This window comes from Syngnathus scovelli, chromosome 1 (genome assembly GCF_024217435.2).
Source record: "Syngnathus scovelli strain Florida chromosome 1, RoL_Ssco_1.2, whole genome shotgun sequence".
In the NCBI taxonomy this organism is placed as follows: domain Eukaryota; kingdom Metazoa; phylum Chordata; class Actinopteri; order Syngnathiformes; family Syngnathidae; genus Syngnathus; species Syngnathus scovelli.
Window position 1 is genome coordinate 29,864,654 of NC_090847.1, and position 20,573 is coordinate 29,885,226.

Below are 20,573 nucleotides of genomic sequence, written 5' to 3' on the forward strand. Positions count from 1 at the left end.
GGGAAAAAAAAGCCCCAAAAATATCTTTTTGAAAAGCATTTTCAATATGTTCACATCACAATTACATTTCCATAGCTTACATGGCATAAATGCCCACATTATATTTGTACGTTGATGGGAAAACTGGCGGGGAAAAAAATCCAAACAAATCCAACAAACAGGAAAAGTTTCGTGTATCATCACGACTCAGAATATGCATTAAAAATGACAACATTGCTATTTTTTGTTGCTAGTGACAGTAAATTAAAAATGATTCAGGCATTTACGCTATTAGGCTAACGAATCGAAAAATTGATCATCAGAATACATACGTGCAACTTCAGTTGAGGGTGTTTTTCAACTTAGACATGATGTAAAAAAAACGGAAAATGGATTTCAATGTTATTTACAAAAGGCAGTAAAATGTTTAAAGAAAGCATCTCGAAAATGACAGACTAGGAATGACTATGTGGGCAAAAATGGTCAAGAACAAGTTGGGAAAATGAAGATGTGCTTGTTGAGCAAACGCGGAGCAACACTGCCCCCTAACCGTCAGTCAACGGCATATTCCTGCCTTCGCTTTAGGCGCTCGCTCGCTCGCTCGCTCGCAGCAAAAATTGCAACGTTAAAACAAAATCATGATTTGTAGAGAAAAAAAATGTGATTTTTTTTCCAAGACAGTTGAAAATACTAAGGCAAAGACATATTGTAACAGAGTATAAAAACAATTCACTCCATTAATGAGATTTGTTGTAAAAAAAAAAAAAAAAAACATTCGATCAACTTACTGAGGCAATACAAGCTAAAAGTTGTCAAATGAAACAAGTACAAAGTATTGTAAAATGATTCGTTTTAGCGGTAGTCGTATTCCTTTAAAAAGTCCGTACTTCTTTTCTCGATAGTACTTCCGTACTATCGCGGCTACGAGAAAATCCCCCTCAAGTCGCGTCGTGCGGTTTCTTTGTCTACATTCTTTTTGCGGTCGCCACCTAGTGGCTGCTGGGAGCGGGTTCCGGAGAGCCTGCTGGGAGCACCCGCCACTGGAAGATGCACGTGTCCTTGCCGCCCAACGAGAGCAAGTGCGCGTCGCTGTGGGTGAAGCGCACGTTGGTGACGTGGCTGCCGTGGCCCTCGTACCTGCGGCTCGGCGCCTGGAACGAACGGGCGGAACAAAGATGTCCGTCTGGTGAAAAACACTTTTTTTTTGGCTGCTTTTCCAGCCCAAACAGCAAATCCAGCGCAGGCATTTAGTTGCGAGCGGACCATAATGGGCGGGAAAGCAGCCAGGAAGTGGAGTTGGCATATGCGCCTATGCAAATTCCAAAACCGGTTTGGAGGCTTGGCCAGATCATGTTTGCTTCAGCACAACAGTGCACCGCGGCGCACCTTGGGTTTGGGGCAGGGGTACTGGAAGAGGTGGACTTTGCAAAAGTCGTCCGCCACCGCCACCACGCTCTCGCTGTGGGAGCGGCACAGCGCGTTGATGTCGGTGCCGTCCGAGCCCTCCGGCCACACGCCTGGTGATGGCGGCGAAAATGCAGAAAGAGATGATTCGTCAATGATTAAATGAATTGACATATTTTCTTCCTTTGATATAACAATCGTACAGAGAGAGGCTCAAGCTTTCAGCTTCAACCGTAAAAATTGCCTTCCCTGACTTCTGATCTTTGTATTGAATCCAAATAAAACAATTTGCTATCAGCTCAGAAAACAATGACGCCAATTGTCGGACACATTCCAGGCCAAACCGGGAATGAAATCATTATTGACGTTTTTGTACGTTCAGTAAAGGGATGGAACACTGAAAAGTGTTTTATTTGAAATCCAACTCCACGAGGAGCATTTTGGAGTGCCAAAACATCGTTGTTTTGAAAACCCAAATAAAATATTCTAAAAAAACAGCAACAACAAAACAACGTTGTTTGGCACTAAACTACCACCAGATGGCAGCAAATGGTGGCATTTCTTTGACCTGTATGAAATCAACCATTGCCGTGGCATGGCACGGCATGGCATGGCATGGCATGGCATGGCAGGCAAAAACACCTTTCCTCACCCATGACGTGGAAGCCCAGTACGCAGGTGTAGGAGGCCCACTCCCGGTCTTTGCTCTCCGAGCGATTCCTCAGCAGTTTGCAGCCCGCAGCCACGTCCCCTGACAAGAAACAAGTGTGCCATCGAGTGGAGGAGGTCGCTAGCAAAGATAGACGGCCGGACGGACACGTTTTTGGGAAAATGATATTTAGAAAAAAAGAAAAAAGCAACTTACAATAGAGGATTTCATAGTCGCCCGAATTTGACATGATGTACTTTCCGTCTTTGGACCAATCCAGGTGAGTTATGAAACTAGAGTGACCCTGTGAGCAAAGATGGGTGAGGGGCAGAGTGCAGCAGGATGGCCATGGGTGCGGCGGGGCTTACGTTGCATCTCCCAAAACGAGTGTAACTGCGGCCATTTTCAGTCACGTTATAGATGTAGATGAAGTTGTCATGGGAGCCCACCGCCAGGCAGCTGCCGTCTGAAAACACGCACGCGCGCGCGCGCGCACGTTGGTAATGCGTTCCCGCCCACCCGCTGGGAGGAGCTTCAACTCTCTCGTACCTGGAGAGTATCTCATGACGGAATGCTGCTCGTTGCCGTCCACAGCTTCGGAGATGACCTCGGCCGTCAGCAGGTCCAGGACCACCCATCTGTTGCGAGGGAGGGAGGGAGGGAGGGAGGGAGTCATTCCTGCCTCCAGCCGCGGCAGCGCAATGCCGTCCGCAACTTACCTTCCCGTGCTGAGGCCGACCGAGACCACCGATCCGTTTGGGCAGAAATCGGCGCACAAGCCGTACTCCTACAGAAAAACAGCGCTGAGGTTTGCGAGGGGGCAAAAAGCTCTGGCGATCGCCGGCCGGGTACCTCCAGGGAGACGCTCCAGCGCAGCGCGTGCTCCTCGGCGTTCCACAGGCACACCTGCCGGTCGTGGCCGCAGGACAGGAAGGCGTTGAGCGACGGATGCGTGGCCAGCCCCCACAGCTCGTCCACGTGGCCCTGAAAGCCGGCCGGACGCCATTCGGGTGACTCGGAAGCTGGGCGAGCTTTGCGGCCGGCTCCTCGCACCTACTTGCACGACGGCCACAAAGCCGGTGGAGAAGGCGCCCCTCAGGATGGCGTTTCGGCTCGTTCCCACCAACACTTCCTCTCCGTCGACATCGGCGAGGGTGCGGACCGCCCCGAACTTTTCGGGAATCTGGACAAGCGGGCGTGAGGCAGGCGGGTCGTTGTGTTTTTTTTTGGTGTCGTTTGCGCTTCACCTCGCACTCGTGCTCCGGAGCCAGGTCGGCGCTCCAGCGGATGATCTTGCGGTCTTTGCTTCCTCCGCTGAGCAGCGCGGCGCCGCCCTGCAGCGCGCACAAGGTGAAAACGCTGCCCTCGTGCGCTTTGGTCTGCCGCATGATCTGGAAGGTCTCTGAAGGGAAAGGTCCAAAAACAACTGCATTTCATCTGCATATGGGGCGATGAAAGTCAGACATGCTCCTTCCTACCTTTGGCCCCTTTGCCCAGAGTTCTGACATCGGCCGCTGACCTGCCCCAGGTCAGGATGTTCCCCTCCGAGTCGCCGGTCAAAACGTCGCCAGTCAGGCTGAACACGAAGCACTGGATAAACTTGGGCTTTTTGTATTTCTGCAAGAAAAGAAAGCCAAGGGAGACTTTTCAGGGCAGAGGTCGGCCCAGGCAATTTCATGCGCGTCGGACTCCGGGTTTTCTTCCGTTACGACCGTCAACACCGTTGTTCAATCGACACTCGCTTTGAAGTTCCAATATGGGGGATCAAAGTGGCTGGCTAGTGATGTCTGTCCTTTTTGAAAGTCAAGACAATTTGCACTTTTACGACCCACACGTGGAGTCCATCCCCAATTTGTCTTCATAATAACAATACATTCAATTAGTATAGCGCTTTCCAACCACGCTCGACCGACCGCATCGGGCCACGGGGGACGTGAAGGTGACACGCGGGAGGGAGGCCAGGCTAGGCTCACCCCAAAGATGCCTTGCTTCTTGGTGAACTGTCCTGCGCTCAGGGTCCAGAAGTAGACGTGGGATTTGCCGCAGGTGATGATGTTGCCACTGTCGCCGGGGTGGAAGTCCACGGCGAACACCGTCTCGTTGGTGGTCTTCCGAAACAAAAGACACCGCATCGTCAGGTGGCACTTTTTTCGGGCCTACAACACGAACACCGACGTTTTCGTTTCACACCCGTTCCGAATAAAAAGACGTCCTCAAAAGTGATGACTTTTTCTCTTATTTGAAACGAGCGGCTACGGATTCGGAGCTCGAGTCCGTGTGCTGCGCCCACGGTGCCTTTGCCACTTTATTTTGCCAAAAGAAAAGGTGTGGAAAGGCTCCCAGCTCGGGCCTCTGGCAGATGTTCTTCACCGCGACTTCAAGAAACGCACACAAAAAGCTCCATTCATGGCGGCGAGGGGGGCTGCGATGATCTTGCAACTTACCTTGACTTCGGCTTGCTTGCTCCCCCTGGCGCAGTCCCACACGGACAACATGTGCTCGTTGGACTCGTCAATCACGCACAGGAAGACGCCCGCGTCCTGAAGAGGCGAGTTTCCGACGGGGTTCAGCGGAGAGACAGAAAAGAAAAGAAAAGAAAAAAGAAAAAAAAAGTCTCTATGAGCTCAAAGCGCAGCCAGCGGTGGTGGCAGGGCAACTGACAACACGCCCCCCGCTTTTATTGTTTTTTGCCATCCTTCTCAAGATGTTCAAACTCACCATGGTGGAAAAAGCAACAGAGACCACTCCTCTCTGGAAAGTTCCCAGTCCAATTTGCTGCAGTGTGACCAAGGTGGTAGAGTCCCAGATGTGAACGCAAGGCTGCAGGGGCTAACACACGCACGCACGCACGCACACGCACGCACGCACGCACACGCAGGCAGGCACACGCACGCGCACACGCACGCACAGCGTCTCAAAGGATCATTTTCAACACGACTGATGAGAAATCGACAAGCCGTGTGTCTTTTTTTTTTTTTCTTCCCAAAAGTGACTTTGTGATTGACTTTTTCCTCCCGCAGATTGAGCATTTCTGCATGAATTGCTCTCGCGCCATTTTCAACACTCAAGTCCCGCGCAAGCACGGGAATCTCACTCACTTTACAAAACGACAACAAATTCCTAAAATCCATCTCGTTCTTGAGGCCCATTCTCAATGTGGTTGTTGTTGTTTGTTTTTGATCTACAATGTAATATTACGCGCATCTTGATTGTCATAGGTGTTGAAGGTTTTCATTTTAGCGGAAATGCAACTGATTTGCGCCAGCTATTACCACCTTGCCGTCTTTGTCCACACCCGCCGTTTGGCCCGACGCGATCCGCACTTTGTCGGGATGCAGCGCGAGACTGCAAGAAAAGCAGAGAGGTTGCGCGTTGTTGCGCGTTGTTGCGCGTTGATGCGCGTTGTTGCGCGTTGATGCACGCGGCAGGCATTTCGGGAGCGGCAATTTGTTCTCTCCGCTCACCAGCGAACGCAGTCGCTGTGTCTGCGGTAGTGGCGCTGCGTGCGCTTGTCCATGTGGTAGAGGACCACCACGCGGGCCACAAAGTAGACGGCCTCGCCCGTGGCCAGCGTATACAGGTTGGCCCGACAGTCTCGCCCCCGGTAGCCGTAGCTGCGGCGCCGTGGGTCAAGGTCGACGCCTCCAAGTGGCACTTTGGACGCGCGGCCGCAAGCTAGGATACACCCAGTCCAGCTCCAGGCTCTGGGAGGGCGGCTCCGTCTTCAGCTCGTGGTAATTTTGGATGGCGCTCGGGACGTACATGGTGATGGGCCGGCCGCGGATGAACATTTTGATGGACTGGCCTGGAAAAGGACATTCCACTCAACTCATGCTGTCATGGTTGACTATTTTGAAGGATTCTTGGAGTCAGACACAGGAATCCTTCAAAATAGTGTTCCACCACTTGGTGTGCAGCAGATAGCAGATAGTTTAGCACCTAGCGCGGAGCCTTGGGGAACGTGTATTTGTTCAACCTCACATCCCGCACAAAGATTTGTTTGGAGCTATCCAAAAAAAATGGCAAATTCAAAAAAAATTCGACTAAAATTGAAAAGGACCAAAAAAGTGAAATATATACATTGAGTCACTCTGAGGGCAGATTTTGCGAGCAGGTGCGACCACATCCTCAAAACAAATACATTTCAAACTCCACCGACCTTGACCATGGGTTCGTCTTCGAGAGCCGGGGGATCCTGTGAGGGGACATTTGAAAAATCTTTTGCTTTTCTTTTCCGAGAACAATTTTTAAGCTGATGAACGCTCGCAATGGCTTTTCTAAGCACAAAGAGAGTGTTTGCGATACAAAAGCCACAAGGTCCATTTTTGGAAAAGGGAAAAGGAAAAAAAAAAAGAAAGAAAAATCACCTGCGCTGGCAACGACCTCCTTGACACGACTGCGGAGAAAGGAAGACAAGCGGGATGAGCAGAAGCGCACAAGCGGGATGAGCAGAAGCGCACAAGCAGGCTCGCTCGCTCGCTCGCGCACGCACGCATGTCCCACTTCTCTAAGCTCGGCGAGCGGCTGAGGAGAGTGGCCGAGGACGCCGCTTTTCTGTCCAGTCGCTTGACCTGCCTCTTCAGGTTGCCCAGTTTTTCGCTATTCCTTCGAAGTCTGAAAAAAAAAAAAAGAAGACATTTGTTCGCCGCTGAAAAATACGCTTCACCTTTTTCGACGTTTTAGAAATAGGATCAACTTGTGCACGTTTTTGCGCCCTTTCTCATTTCGACCAGTGGTGTGTGCGATTGGAGAACATCAACTAACAATAGCACAGAGTCTCCCCAAAAAAAACCAAAATATATATATATATATATATATCTAATATAAATCAAATAAAACCAATATAATATATACAATAAAATAAATAAAAACAAAAACATAACAAATAAATGAAATAAAAACAAAAATGCCCTCCAAGCTGATTGATTAATTCTCCACATTCAAAAGCTAACTATGATGACAAATGCCAAAGGAAGACCCAGCCAACAAAAAGTCATGTGGTGAGCAATGGAAGGAAGGAAGGAAGGAAGGAAGGAAGGAAGGAAGGAAGGAAGGAAGGAAGGAAGGAAGGAAGGAAGGAAGGAAGGAAGGAAGGAAGGAAGGAAGGAAGGAAGGAAGGAAGGAAGGAAGGAAGTCAACCGCCAAAACTCGCCCGGCTGCAAACTTTGAACAAACCACGGCCCAAAAGTGTCAAAACTGGTTTTCAAACCGGAGTCGTAGCTTGTGGTTACTAAAAAAAAAAAAGAAAAGAAAAAAAAAGACAGGAACAGATGTCGTACAAGCTCAAAACCAAGCAATGAATGGCTTTTGTCTTTCGGCCAATCAAATGAAACAATTTGCGGGCAACGTACTCCGTATTTGTACGACGCCAAATGCTACACACCCATAGCGCAAACCTTTTGTTGGGATTGTGAGGGGCGCCCGTGTCCTTGGACCCAAAACCTTTAACAAGCCTTGCTAAATTGACCACAAATAAACCACCAGGGAGGGAGGGAGGGAGGGAGGGAGGGAGGGAGACGTACAACATTTTCTCAACAAGAACATTTTGGAAGAAAGAAGAGTTGAATTTGGCCAGCTCACGCACAGAGGTTTGTGCTGCAGGTTCTGATCGGGAGACGCGTCCTCCGGCCAATGGCGTCCGTTCTGGGGGCCGCCGGCACTGGTCCAAACGGGCTCCTCGCCAGCCGCTGTCCGAGTGGGCTCCGTTTCTCGCTGCGCTGCTCCATCGTGGTCGCCCGGGTCCTCGTCCTCCTCCACGCTGGGGGCGCGGTGCAGCTTGGCCCGCAGAGGGAGGGCGCCCTCCAGGTGGAGGCTCTGCGCCCCCCCGGATAAAGCCGCCCGGCCCTGCACCGCCTTTGGCTGGGGATGGCCCGCCTCCGTCTGGGTGGACCGATCCGCCGTCGCCGGCCCCGAAATGCTCCGTGGTGTTTGGCTGGGCACAAAAGCGGAGGGGCGTGAACTCAGCGACTCGGGGTTTGAAAAGAATTCCCAAGGGCATTTTTTTTTCCAGTACCTGCACTCACACAGGAGGACTCGGTCCAAGCTGGAAAAAATGTTTGCGCCCTCGTGACGGCAAATTTGGTTGATCAGTCCGGCAGCGGCGGGGTTCACTAGAAGCCACAGGTCAAATGGAGTGGATGGAATGGTCGGTCGGTCGGTCGGTCGGTCGGTCGGCCGGCCGGTCGGTCGGTCGGTCGGTCGGCCGGCCGGTCGGGGCCTCACCTGCGATCAACTGCTGCTTGAGTACGAGGAGAAGCCCATCGTGGAGGCGGATCCGGCGCAAGGCGTCCGCCAGCGAGGCCTTGAGCAGCGTGAGCTCGTCCTCCTGCGCCTGAAGACGCGTCTCCGTCGGCGCCGCCCGCTCGGTCGAACCGGCGCCGCTGTCCGCCGGCGCGTCATCTGAGGACAGAGCGCGCCATCAACACCCGTGCGGTTGCATTGTGCGTGAGAAAGCTATTGCATGAGAAGAAACGGCTCTTGCAGAAGTCATGCAACAAGCAAGTCGCATTTTTAACCCCATTTCTGAGCCTCGAGGATTGCACAGGTTGCAAAGGTACACGTACACACACACACACTCGCACGCGCGCACGCACGCACACGCGCGCGCGCACACACACACACTGTCGTTAAGCCTTGACGCCGAGAGCTCCGAGTTAATGGCAGAATTCCAACCGCAAACTCGTCTGGCAGCAAGTGTCGCTGGAAGAAGATTCCGGAATGATGATAATTATCATTGATTATAATCAATGGTACGATGGTTGTTCTTGTCAAACTGGTCAACTGGCGCATTTTGCCTCGTTTGCATTTTTCTCGGCGTCACGTGCAGACAAGAAAGAGAGCCCTCGTTGTTATGACTCACAATTGAAATGTAAAGAATGAAAGACGAAAGGTTGGTCGCGTCAATTCTTTGGCTACTGCGCCGCTCCTAATGCCTTGGCTGGCCACTTGGGGGCAGTATAGTACATCCATGGAGACAGCTCCAACGCCTCAGTCAGATGAATTGATATGAGCCCCTTTTTCACAGAGGATAAGATGTTATCTTTCTACAGTGTTGCTCCTCCTTTTGCTGGGTTTTAAAAGGCCGTCGTCTGCTCGAATTGAGCTAAGATAGCCAAGCTAAGGCAAAGCTGCTCAATTGTTTTCAATACAAAATGCATAGTTCTCTTCAAGATTCGTTTGACAGTAAACTTCAACTCGGTTTGCCATTAAGTTGCGTCGCGTAAAAAAAAATCTGCCCAACTGCTGCTTGATTGATGTCAAGTCTCCACTTTTTGCAGACAAATGCCATGAAGTTGAAGTTTTGCTGATGGCCCATTAGACGTCAGTCGGCACGGCTCGGCTCGGCTCGGCTCGGCTCGGCTCGGCCCGGCCCGGCCCGGCCCGGCCGTGCGCACGGCACGACGCCCGCCTAAATCCGGGGGGGGGGGGGTTGAATCGGGATTTGGCAATCGTCAGTGAATGGGCGTGACTGAGCTTGCTCTCCAAAGGACTACAGATAGGAAGTTTCACAATGCGCTGATTCTTGTTTTGTATTCTTTATTCTCCGTCTCGTGGTGAGAAGCTTGTTTCACATTTACTGTACAATGGGGAATCCAATCTGCCTGCGATGCTCAAGACAAATGTTCTATCAGGCAGACGCAATATGTTGTAAGCAGCGGACTCAAACACAAACACACACACACACACACACACACACACACACACACACACACACACACACACACACACACACAGGCAAATCAATGGTGTGATTGCTCAAGAAGTTCGAAAATAGCTCAACAAGGCAGCGGGGAAAACACGACTTTTGTCGAAATGAAGCTTCTCAACTTGAATCAAGTTCCTTGGTTCCAAGAGGTCAGGGGATGGTGGTCAAGCACTAGTTTTGTCGAAAAGAACATCCCCAACTCACTTCAACAAGGTGACTTGGCAGCAGAATGACAACAAATGACTCTTTTTGAGAAAACAAAGCATCTCAACTCACTTCAACACAGTTCCCTGGCTTCATTAGGCAAAGCACTCCTTTGGTCTCGTTGAAGCTCCTCAATGTACTTCAACATAGTCCCTTGGGACGTACCAAATGAAGCTCAGCGGGTCAAGTTCAGGAGGCAATTAATGACTTTATCGCACAGGAAGGATCACATAGGTTTGGATTGGTACCTGAACTGCATTTCATATTCACTTGGTGTGTCAATCTTACTGATCTGAAACATTTAAGCGTGATAAATATCGAAAAATAAAGAGCACAATGTGGGAAAATTCTAACTCGCGATTGACACTCGATGCATATTTGTAATTAGCCACGTGGCTAAAACATCCAACAACAACTCTTTTGCAAAGAATGTTTTTTTTTTTCACAATCAACAACAAGGAAAGCATTGATTGAAAACCATAAGACAGTTCCCAAACTAGCTAACATCTGACTCCACGCCTACGCACTCATGTCGCTCGCACGCACGCACGCACGCACGCCCACAAGCATGTTCTTCACCCAATGGGGGGGGGGGGGGGGAGAGGATGTAGCTCAATTTAGCACAAAAGAATACCGACAAAAACACGCGTACTCACCCAGGCTGTTGGTTGAGGAGTCCATGCTGTGATTTTGGGGGGATTAGGCTTCTTTTATGACCCGTGTCGTCGAGAGTCCAGAGGCGACCCAAAAAAAAGTGTGCTTCGTCCCCATGCTGGGAGGGAGGGAGGGAGGAAGCGAGGGAGGAAGGAGTGTCGCTCAAACACGCACTCGGGCTCTCCACGTCAAGTTGAGCCGAGAGAATTTTGCCCCCGAAGGCCAGCCACCGCGTCGAGTATCCAAACTGGAACTATTGGTTCACTCTAATTCGCTTCTCTTTTAACTCTTCATAGTAAGACGGTAGGTACGCCTCGCACTCCTTGCTTGGAGGGTTTGGCGCCACCATGCGGACGTTTTCATCACTGCAACTGTAGCTTCCGTGAACTTGACCAAGGTTTTATATTTGCTGTCGATAGTTCATCATTTGTTTAATGATAAGAATATAAACCCTTCTGCTTTTTATTCAGTTTTAGTCTCTCGGTATATACTACATGATGATCGGATGAGTGGATACCAAACGGCTGAAACGAGTATCATGACACTCACGCAGTGAAGACGTCAAATACAATTCAATGGTTATGAATAGTCATCGACACAATAATAGTCCATTTCCCTTGCCTTCCTGGGTCCATTTGGGTTCTTTTTCTGTAATGCTTTCAATGTTTTATGTAGAGCACCTTGAATTTGTCTTGTACGCGAAATGTGCAATACAAATGAACTTGCCTTGCCTAAATATTTTTCCTGGTCTGAAATACGCCCCTATTTCACGGCCATTTCACTTCCTCTTTAGTTATTGGATGGTAAACGTCCTCTTCCGTTTAGGTCTTCGGTTTGGGGTTAGGGTTACAAACGTAACAGAAAACATACTCCAACGAAAAGTTCTCAAAAGCCCATGCGGTACGGAACTATTTCATGAGTCCATTTAATGGTACTATTAAACCTAAAAATAATGTCATCCAAATTCCGCTCTCTTCCGATAAGATGTAAACACGCAGGACTGCTTCTTCGTAGCTTGCCTTTTCCCTTAGCTGAGGAAGCACATCTTTCCGATCGTTTTATTTCAGTTCGTCTCAATGTTACAGGAAGAAAAAAAAAAAAAAAAAAAAAAAGAGCGGAACTAATGTCAGCGTTCTTGGCCGGCGGGATTTGGATGGAGCATCCGGAAGTGGGTCGACGTTTCTACACGGCGACACTCATAAAGAGCAACTTGAAGGAGACGGTGAGCGAGCGAGCGAGCGAGCGAGCGAGCAAATCATTCGTTTAATATATGCAGTACACGCAAACGCCACTGTACTAGCTTGTTTTTCACATTGATCCACATGACAACCACGATGTACCACCCGAATAAATGATGTATTCCGGTTTTCTTAAAATGTATATATTCTTCTAAGACACTGTCCGCAACCGCATGCATTTTGCAACTAGAACACTGCGCTTAAAAGCCATGCATGGTATTGCTTAAAAGTGAGGTGAAATTTCTACCTAATCGTATGAAAATAAACATATCGTACTGAGAAGGCACGCAGGACTGCTTGCGAAGTTAAAACAAGATTTAGGAAAAAAAGTGTCAATGTGGGAATGGTTCGCCTCATACTATATTCACAAAGTTCCTACCTAAATACAGCGCGCAAATGGCGAAGTTGTTGACGCTGAGTGCGCTTTTGCAACAAAAATAATCATCTGTCTTCAATGAGCGTACGACAAGAGCATGTGCTTCTTTCTGTGTGTGTGTGAGAGTGAGAGAGAGAGAGAGTGAGAGAGAGAGAGAGAGCGAGCGTCATGCGCCTTCTTCCTACCGCAGTTGTACCATGCATTGCGCCCGCTGCCTGCTCCGAGTTCTGGGCCAGTCGGTCTACCGTGCTGCTCGGCCCAGTTTGCTACGCAGTCCACAGCACCGTCAGGTAAGACAGCAGTCCGAATTTAGGTCAGACTAAACCATTATCTGCGCCTTCGTGGTGTACTATTACATGTTTTTGGAACTGTTCATGATTCCGTTTTTAACCTTCGAGTACAATGCATTTAATCTTGAAGAATTGATTCGTTTAACCTATATAGTGCATGGTGTAGTTTTCATCACTGTAATAATTCAAGTACATTTTGCTATATTGAAGCACAGCGTTGACGCGGAAACTGTGCCGTACGGGGCTTACAATCGGAAATATCGGGAAGAAAGAATGTCACGTCATTTGGATGAGCGCTCCCACCACGTTCCGCAGGTGCTGCGGCGCTTCGGCAGTAACGACACACCCGCCGAGTTTGCGGGCGCCGAGACGGCAGTGGCGCGCGACCCCTTCGCCGCCGAGCACAAAAACAAGGCCTCTTTCGCCGAGGCGCTGCGGGCCTTTGCCGAGGCGGACGTGAGGCGCAGGGGCCACGTGGAGTTCATCTACGCGGCGCTCAAGAAGATGCCCGAGTTTGGCGTGGAGCGCGACCTGGCCGTCTACAACCAGCTGCTGGACGTCTTTCCCAAGGAGGTGTTTGTGCCCAGGAACTTCATCCAGCGCATGTTCAACCATTATCCTCGGCAGCAGGAGTGCGCCGTGCAGTTGCTGGAGCAAATGGAGAACTACGGTGCGTGTGACAAAGGGTTCGCTCGCTCGCTCAAAGCCACAATGTCAACGGGTGTGGTTTTTGTTTTGCTTTGGCCAGGAGTCATGCCCAACGTGGAAACCAAGGTCCTGCTGGTGCGGATCTTTGGCGACAAGGGCCACCCTGTGAGAAAGTACCAGCGCATCATGTACTGGTTCCCCAAGTTCAAACACGCCAACCCCTTCCCCGTCCCGCAGCGGCTGCCCGAGGACCCGGTGGACCTGGCCCGCTTCAGCCTGAAGCGGATCGCCAACGACCTGGATGCCCGAGTCACCGTTTACCAGGTGGTGCCCGCCCCTTTCAAATCAAAAGGGGGAACGGGAGACCGGCAAAAGCGGGTCGGGACTTTGTCTTCATCTCCACGGCATCCCTTATCGCTCGCCGGTCGGTGTTTGCCGCGACGGGCCCGACCAAAACACGCGGCCGCAAATCTGACGACATGACCCCCAAACTACATTTTTGGAGCACAAGTGTACATATTTGGACAAAGGGACCGAAGTTTCTCTTTTCTTTTCTTCCTTTCAAATCCCCACGAGTCGTCAAGATAGCGTGGCCGTCGTCTTACCTCCCATCTCGTCAGCAGATGGCGCGCACGGACGTGAGCCAGAGCGGCGAGCAGACGGCAGCGGCGCCGCACATCGTGGGGATCCAAAGCCCCGAGCAGATGGAGCTACTCGGCGAGCACGACCCCGACAGGCCCGTCTTGGTGGAGGGGCCCTTCCCGCTGTGGCTGAGGAAGACGTGCGTCCACTACTACGTCCTCCGGGCCGAACCGGCGCCGCCTGAGGAGAGGGTGAGCGGAGCCGCTGCTCGCCAGCACGCGTCAAAGAACTGAAATGGAATATTTCTTTTTTTTTTTTTCTTTCTCCAAGGCGGAGGAGCCCTACGATCCAGAGCGCTGTTTTGACTACCCTCTGCAACTCGACTTGGACTTAGATCGGGACCTTGGGGACATGGACACTTTAGATGTTGAAGACTGTAAGAAAGACATTTGGGATGGGGAAACTCTTTTTATGTGACTTAACTTTTGCTGTGTCTTTTCCCCTAGTGGACGAAGGTCCAGTTTATGCCATGTGCATGACCAGCCAGGGGGACCAGGCCACGCTCAACCGGTGGATCTCCGGTCTCCAGGAGAGCAACCCCATCCTGGGTCGGATCCCCACCCTGTTCCGCCTGCGAGCCGCCGCCCCGAGGGAGCTCCCGGCAGAAAGCCCGACAGACGAGTCTCTCGGTCGGGAGACGCCGCCGCCCGAGGAAGCGAAAAGGAGCGCCAACTGACTGAGCGCGCGGACTCCTCTGCCCTCGCCTTCCCTCAAACCCAGATGGAGTCTTCAACTTGCGTCTTTTGGGAAGGAGAAGACGGCAAGAAAACACTCAAGAGGCCAAAGCCCAGACTCCGAGCGAGCGAGCGAGCGAGCGAGCGAGATGCGTGCCGACGTGCGTGTGGCCGGCCGCGAGCGCGCCCCAAGTCCAGGACGAATTGCACTGCTCACAAAAGAAATTGTCCCAGAGTGACAAAAAAGGCAATTTAATTGCAGAACAAAAGGCATCAGTTAGCAAGTGCCAAATCCATTGAAAAGCTTGCAGTGGGTGGGCTGCTGTGCACACGTCCACGTCGGTTGGCCGCAACGCAGATGCTGACCGGAGGAAGAAACCATGTTCCTGAATTGAAAGGGCCAATCTCTCTCTCTCTCTCTCTCTCTCCCTCCCTCGCTCACGCGCTCCTCACGTTGGCTCCGAGCGACTTTGCCCGTCCCGTGGCTTGGCGGGAGGGATCAACGGAGGTGAATACCTGAAGATGTCTTTTGGAGAAGTTGCTTTTATCCCACACTTCAGTTCCTGTGAGACTCTGTTGAACAAAACAGGTCTATTCATTCATTGCGGTTGTCGGTGAGGCACAAGTAAACGTGGGCGACCGACGAGGGGATCGAAATGAACAATAAACTGTGTTCCAAGTGCTCGTTGCTTTTGTCCATTTTTTTTTTGTCTTCTCCAATTTTCCTCAAATACATTTCTTTGGGATGCGCCGATTCCAACGAAGCAGAGCGCCACAATGACGCCATTCGATTCGACTCCATCGATTCAAAAATGGTCGGCGATGTCATCGATCAATTTGGCAGTTGGCGCTAAACCGAGACGAGCTTGCCTACCTGCCAGAGCCGCGTGGCGCCGCTGGAGCTGGCTGGTGAAGAAGCGCTCGCGCCGGGACACCTGCTCGTCCCAGGCCTCCAGGATGCGGCGGCGCTGTGCGGGCTCCAGGGCCCGCGTGTGCGGGTGGGCCTCCTGGATGTGCGCCAGCACGCCCTCCAGGCTGTGAGAGTGCTGCAGCTCACCGCACGCCACGCACACCAGCAGCCGGTCCAGCGGCTCGTAGTCCATCAGGTAGGTGTTCCTCCACGTGGCCTCCGACACGGAACCTTCCTCGCCGGGGGGGCGCTCGGCCGTCCCGAGCAGCTCACCTGGCGACACGGTTGATCATTGTTATTTTTGTTTTTCCAAATGAGTCTTTCCCTATCTGCTGCCGCGTTACCTTGCGGCGGTGCGGCGGCGGCGTGAGAGCAAGTGCCGGTGTCCGCCCAATTGCTGTGAAAGCAAAGAACAATGGGAGAGCGATACACATGGATGGGCGAGCGCAACTGCGAGTCCCTTTTCCATCTCCGCTCCGCTCCGCTCCGCTGGCTGCACCCTCGGATGGGACCGCCTCCCAATAGACAAAAGGTGCGAACAAGCGCATCATTCCGAGTGCGGCGTTTACGTATCCTATTTACCGTACTATAAGCAGCAGTTTTTTTTCATAGTTTGGCCGGGGGTGCGACTTATACTCAGGAGCGACACATGTGTGGAATTATTAGCACATTATATCATTTCAAATGTTATTGTCACACTAAACCACAAGAGGACGCTCTCGGCCTGTGGAATAGTTGCAACTGACGATGAGTCTGACGTCCGCTTACGAAATCAGCGGAGGAGTGACCCAGAGGACAAAGATTTTGATGGATTTAAAGATTTGGAGTGAGACGGATGCTTCGATAAACTTGTTATTTACTACGTTACAGTTATTTGAATAACTCTTAATATGTGACGTCAGGCACGTTCTCAGCTCCTCGTTCATGTAACGTTAGCATAGCGTAGCGTTCAGCCTGTTGTTCCCTATTCATGTCTGTTCTCGCTGTTGGATTTTGTCCAATAAAAAAAATGCCACTTGTACACCGGTGCGACTTTTTGGGGTTTTTTTTCCCTTTATTGCGAATTTGATGGCCGGTGGGACTTATACTCCGGAGCGACTTTGAGTTGGGAAAATATGGTACTCGACGTCAGAATGCATCGGTCTTGAAAGGGCAAAACCTTGTCGAAAGGGCCAAATGTCAGCCCATCAAAGTGGCTCAATGAGTTAGCCTCAAGACGGATGGAGGCATGTTCACCTTGTGTGAAAATAACAACCGACGAGCAGGTCAAGACACAGACCAGAGTTTCGGGCTGTCATTTCTCCGTACGTAGCGTCTTCAACGAGAACAAACGATCAAGGTACAAAGCAAACGCAGGTTCCTACCTGACGAGATGTCCTTCCGCGTCACTCAAAGGCTCGTCGGGCATGGCACGCTGACAAAAACCCTGTGATCAAAACAGAGAGAAAGAAATAAAAGCATGGCTCGTCACCGTTGGTGGCTAGCTAGCCTAGCCTAGCCCCGTCGTTGCGCCAGCCAGCCAGGGCGGTTGGGAAACGCCTTAGCCGGCAATCAGGAGATGGGTGTGTCGGCGGTTGCTATGGCGAAGAACCCAGATGGCCTACTGGAGTAAGCGAGCCTCGCTGGACTTTTTATACCTTGCGAGCGGGCGGCGTGCAGGTCCTCCCGCGGGCGACGCCCTTGTCAGCCACACACTTCCTGGCTCTCTGCTCCTTCTTTTTGATCCTCCAGTACTCGCGCTTGCGCTTCACAAAGTCCTCCTCGGACTCCTCCGGGCGGCGCTTGGGAGGGCCCGCGCCGGGCGGCCACAAGCGTTTCAGAGGAGAGGGAGGCCGGACGGGGAGCAGCAGGGTGAGGCCGGACAGCGGGTTTTGCGGGGGTCTCAGAGTGGGGAGAGCGGAGTCCGGCTCTGCTGCGAGGCGTCCGTTGCCGGGCGCTCGGAGCAGCGCGGCGGAAACCCTCGCTGGTGTCTTTGCGACGTTTAGCGGGGCCAGAGCCGCGGCCTGAACAGGAACAGAGTTGTGCATTTGTAACCTCGTCTTTTGTCCATAGAGTTCATCAGATGTTTGCGGTAACAGACCGGCTGTCGGACGCGGGCTCGCTCGCGAGGACAATGGCGGACGCAGCCAATGGAAAGGCACAGACGAGTACGCTCGGACAGCGTCCCACGCTCGCAGCGACACAAACGCATGCAGCCATAAATGGACACAGTGTCTGGACAGTGGACAGACAGGCAGGCAGGCAGGCAGGCAGGCAGGCAGGCAGGCAGGCAGGCAGGCAGGCAGGCAGGCAGGCAGGCAGACAGACAGACAGACAGACAGACAGACAGACAGGCAGGCAGGCAGGCAGGCAGGCAGGCAGACAGACAGGCAGAGAGACAGGCAGACTCCGAGCCAGGGTGAAAGAAGGCCAGCGTGCCAAGAGGAGAGAGAACGCCTGCGTCCCACCTGCTTGCTCCCTAAGCCAGCACCACGGCCACGACCAGCGCCGACCTTGCGCTGGCTCTCCTTCTGCCGGGCCCTCTGCTGCCTCTTCATCAGCTTCCAGTACTCGCGCTTCTTCTGCAGGCTCCCGTCTACACTCGGGCAAGGCCGGGGGACGCCATCGGGGTACTGCGCTCGCACGAGCAGAGCGACCGCCGTCCTGTCGGGCTCCGAGGGCTCGGGTTCCGCTTTCACCTTGGCGCCAACGCCGGGCTCTTGGTCTCGGACCTCGTTCGCCGTGCTCAGAGACTCCTCCAGAAGCTTCTTCATGGAAGCCACCGCCAGCAGAGTGGTCGCCGCCGGGCAGTCGGCGGACGAAGCCGGGTCAGGCTCGGGCTCCAGAGGCTCGACATCTGGAGCGACGCCTCGTTCCGAGGCGGGACGAAGGTCGGGCTCCCGTTTGATGGCGTTCAACACGGGCGCTTCCGACACCGGCCTCGGGCCCCGCTTCCTTTGGAGCGGCGGGCCGAGCCGAGCCCCCTCTCGCCTCAGGCGGGCCGCCCGCTGCTGCCGCTTCGTCACCCTCCAGTACTCTCGTTTCTTCGCCGAGCGCTCGGCTTCGCTCAGCGATTGATCCGAAAGGAGCATCTTCCTGACGCAGGCGGGCCGAGCGACCCGTGCGGCCGCGGCCGGAAAGACGGCCTTGCGCTGGCTCTGAGGACGCGCGAGGTGACTGCAAGACCGGGGCGGCGGTGGCTCTGAGCTTCGGGGGGGCGCTCCGGCGGGGACCGCGCGGCCGCCTTTCCCGGCCATGCCGCCGAGGGACGCCGTGGTCCGGGGAACGCCCGTCGCGGACAGCGTGCCGTCTTCTGGAATGAAGCTGCCGATGGTCCCCTCCCACGCCCGGGCCCGCCTCATCTCCTTCACAATGTTGCGGTAACGTCGGACTCGCCGCATCAGGGAGTCCTTCTCCTTGAGCCGGACCTTGGCCTCCATCGACATCTTGGCCCGCTGCTCCCGCTTTTTAATCCGCCAGTACTCTCTCTGTTTGGCGACGGTCTGCTCCAGAGAGTCACCGGCAGCGTCCGTCGGAGGGATGCTCCTCCTTGGCAGCGGCGGCAAAGGCACGGACAGGCATTTGACTTTCTGCCGTCTTTGCGCTTCCGAGGATCCCCGCCGAGGGAGGCTTGACGGCGGCGCGCCGTTCGGAGGCCGTTCCTTGGCTATTTGTGTGGACTTGCGCAAGGTCTGCGTTTGGGCTTGCCCACCTCGGTCGGCGTGAGGAAAAAGGAAGTGAGCGGACGCGGTTATCACCGGCGTGACCTTCTCCTGGGTTTCGCTGAGCCTCGCCGCCATCTTGGCCCGCTGCTCTCGCTTTTTCAGCCTCCAGCGTTCCCGGCGACGGGCCACTCGAGCCTCCTCGCTCTCGCTCTCCGTTGTCGACGTGCGCTCGCTTTTGACCCGCGCAAAGTGCGGCGTCCGGCCGTCGTCGGTCATCGTCCCGACCGTCCGAGTGTTTTTCGCCGAGCGAGCGGACGAAGCGGTAGTCGACGGGGTGGCGGCGGCGGCGGTGCCGCCGTCCGACTCGGGGGCCTCCGAGTCGTCTTCCGTTTCGACCGTGGGCATGCTGCGGTCAAGCGACAAGATGGCGTCCCGCCGAGTCCTTCATGGGTTCTGTCCGGAATGCATTGTTCTGCCGTCAGGACCTGTGCTGACATGACAGTAGCACACTACAGTCAATGTGGGAAATGAGAAGATCAACGCATGTTTCTGTGCAATATCCATTTGGATCGAATCAACATCAAATGTTACGTAGCATTGCAGTCGATTCGAATCATTCTTGTTGTTGCCTTCAGTGTTGGTAAAATGGCTTACTCATTTTAAGTCGGTGGTGTTACCCTCACTGCTTTCATTTCGACTCGTTTGGAGGCCTTGTAGCAATTGCAAGCAACACACGGCTATCTACAAGCAACACACGGCTATCTAGCACTTCCAAGGTGTCGTCGTCATGGTGATGCTAGCTAGCTAGCTAGCTAGCTAGCTCTTTAAATGTGCCCTCCGCCGGCCGCGACTGGCTTGCTTTCGTTCTACCCGCCGACAGTCAAAATGTCGCATTTCGCACGCGTTTTGACCCGTTTCAACAGCGGCGAAGAAACGACGGGTTCAAAAGAGGTGGCGGCCGGGGGACACTACCAGGACGGTCGTCGAACGAGTGCGGGAGCGAGCGAGCGAGCGAGTCTCCGGCCCAGCGTGTCTCACAATGGACATCGAGCTTGTCCTCGTCGAGTCTCCGGCCCACCGTGTCTCACAATGGACATCTAGCTTGTCCTCGTCGTTTATCTTCGTCTGCGCGGCTTCGAGCGCCGGAAAGGAGGACGGAGAGTGAAAGCATGCACGCTCGATCGTTTACCTTATCAACGAGTTACTTTTTTTGTTTTCTTTTCTTTTTCTCCGTGATGATGTGAGGACAGCCTGCGTAGGACTCGATCCGCCCGCGTGGGACTCGGTCCACGGTCGGTTAGCTCCCGCCGCAAGCGCGCGCTCCCGAGCTAGCCGGCCTGCCGGGAACTGGCTACCTTGACAACGAAGCACAGGACCCGGATACTGACTGGCCCGACCTCGTCCCCAATTACAAGGCCGCGCGCGCGTCTCGATGTTTTTGGGTTTTGTTTTGTTTCAATAATAAAGTGTATACAATATAGGAATAAACACGATTATATCCCATATTAAAAGGTGTGTGCCTAAAAAATACAATAAAAGAGAAATAAACGCGTGCA

General features: G+C 53.0%; 3 protein-coding genes across 12 annotated transcripts; 1 reads left to right on the forward strand and 2 right to left on the reverse strand.

Moving 5' to 3' along the window:
* Positions 1-23: 23 nt before the first annotated feature.
* On the reverse strand, positions 24-10,752 carry eml3 (EMAP like 3). 4 transcript variants are annotated; one of them, XM_049742918.1, is made up of 24 exons: positions 10,598-10,752; positions 8,255-8,431; positions 8,046-8,142; positions 7,617-7,964; positions 6,536-6,646; positions 6,400-6,428; positions 6,192-6,227; positions 5,717-5,837; positions 5,497-5,646; positions 5,308-5,377; positions 4,751-4,861; positions 4,477-4,572; positions 4,006-4,140; positions 3,511-3,649; positions 3,280-3,434; positions 3,090-3,215; positions 2,885-3,016; positions 2,752-2,819; positions 2,582-2,670; positions 2,401-2,498; positions 2,249-2,336; positions 2,036-2,134; positions 1,366-1,496; positions 24-1,130 (listed from the first exon to the last, which is right to left on the reverse strand). In XM_049742918.1, the coding sequence occupies exons 1-24, from the start codon at positions 10,620-10,622 to the stop codon at positions 969-971; spliced, it is 2,793 nt and encodes a 930-aa protein (XP_049598875.1). In that variant the 5' UTR covers positions 10,623-10,752; the 3' UTR covers positions 24-968. The 4 variants fall into 4 exon arrangements, 3 of the variants coding, with proteins under 3 accessions (XP_049598875.1, XP_068508539.1, XP_049598884.1); XM_068652438.1 differs by having other exon boundaries at positions 5,308-5,646; positions 6,113-6,227; XM_049742927.2 differs by lacking the exons at positions 7,617-7,964; positions 8,046-8,142; positions 8,255-8,431; positions 10,598-10,752 and having other exon boundaries at positions 6,525-6,583.
* A 929-nt stretch (positions 10,753-11,681) lies between these two features.
* Positions 11,682-15,145, forward strand: ecsit (ECSIT signaling integrator). 2 transcript variants are annotated; one of them, XM_049743375.2, is made up of 7 exons: positions 11,682-11,817; positions 12,400-12,499; positions 12,815-13,169; positions 13,248-13,471; positions 13,771-13,980; positions 14,060-14,165; positions 14,236-15,145. In XM_049743375.2, the coding sequence occupies exons 2-7, from the start codon at positions 12,407-12,409 to the stop codon at positions 14,463-14,465; spliced, it is 1,218 nt and encodes a 405-aa protein (XP_049599332.1). In that variant the 5' UTR covers positions 11,682-11,817; positions 12,400-12,406; the 3' UTR covers positions 14,466-15,145. The 2 variants fall into 2 exon arrangements, with proteins under 2 accessions (XP_049599332.1, XP_049599340.1); XM_049743383.2 differs by having other exon boundaries at positions 11,761-12,499; positions 13,248-13,312; positions 13,385-13,471.
* si:dkey-28a3.2 (uncharacterized) lies at positions 14,700-20,429 on the reverse strand. Of its 6 annotated transcripts, none has more exons than XM_049742982.2 (7): positions 20,207-20,427; positions 17,866-19,502; positions 17,011-17,376; positions 16,738-16,799; positions 15,718-15,770; positions 15,338-15,646; positions 14,700-15,036 (listed from the first exon to the last, which is right to left on the reverse strand). In XM_049742982.2, the coding sequence occupies exons 2-7, from the start codon at positions 19,420-19,422 to the stop codon at positions 15,020-15,022; spliced, it is 2,364 nt and encodes a 787-aa protein (XP_049598939.1). In that variant the 5' UTR covers positions 19,423-19,502; positions 20,207-20,427; the 3' UTR covers positions 14,700-15,019. The 6 variants fall into 6 exon arrangements, with proteins under 6 accessions (XP_049598939.1, XP_049598906.1, XP_049598913.1 ...); XM_049742949.2 differs by having other exon boundaries at positions 17,821-19,502; positions 20,207-20,425; XM_049742956.2 differs by having other exon boundaries at positions 17,821-19,507; positions 20,207-20,425.
* Positions 20,430-20,573: the final 144 nt, after the last annotated feature.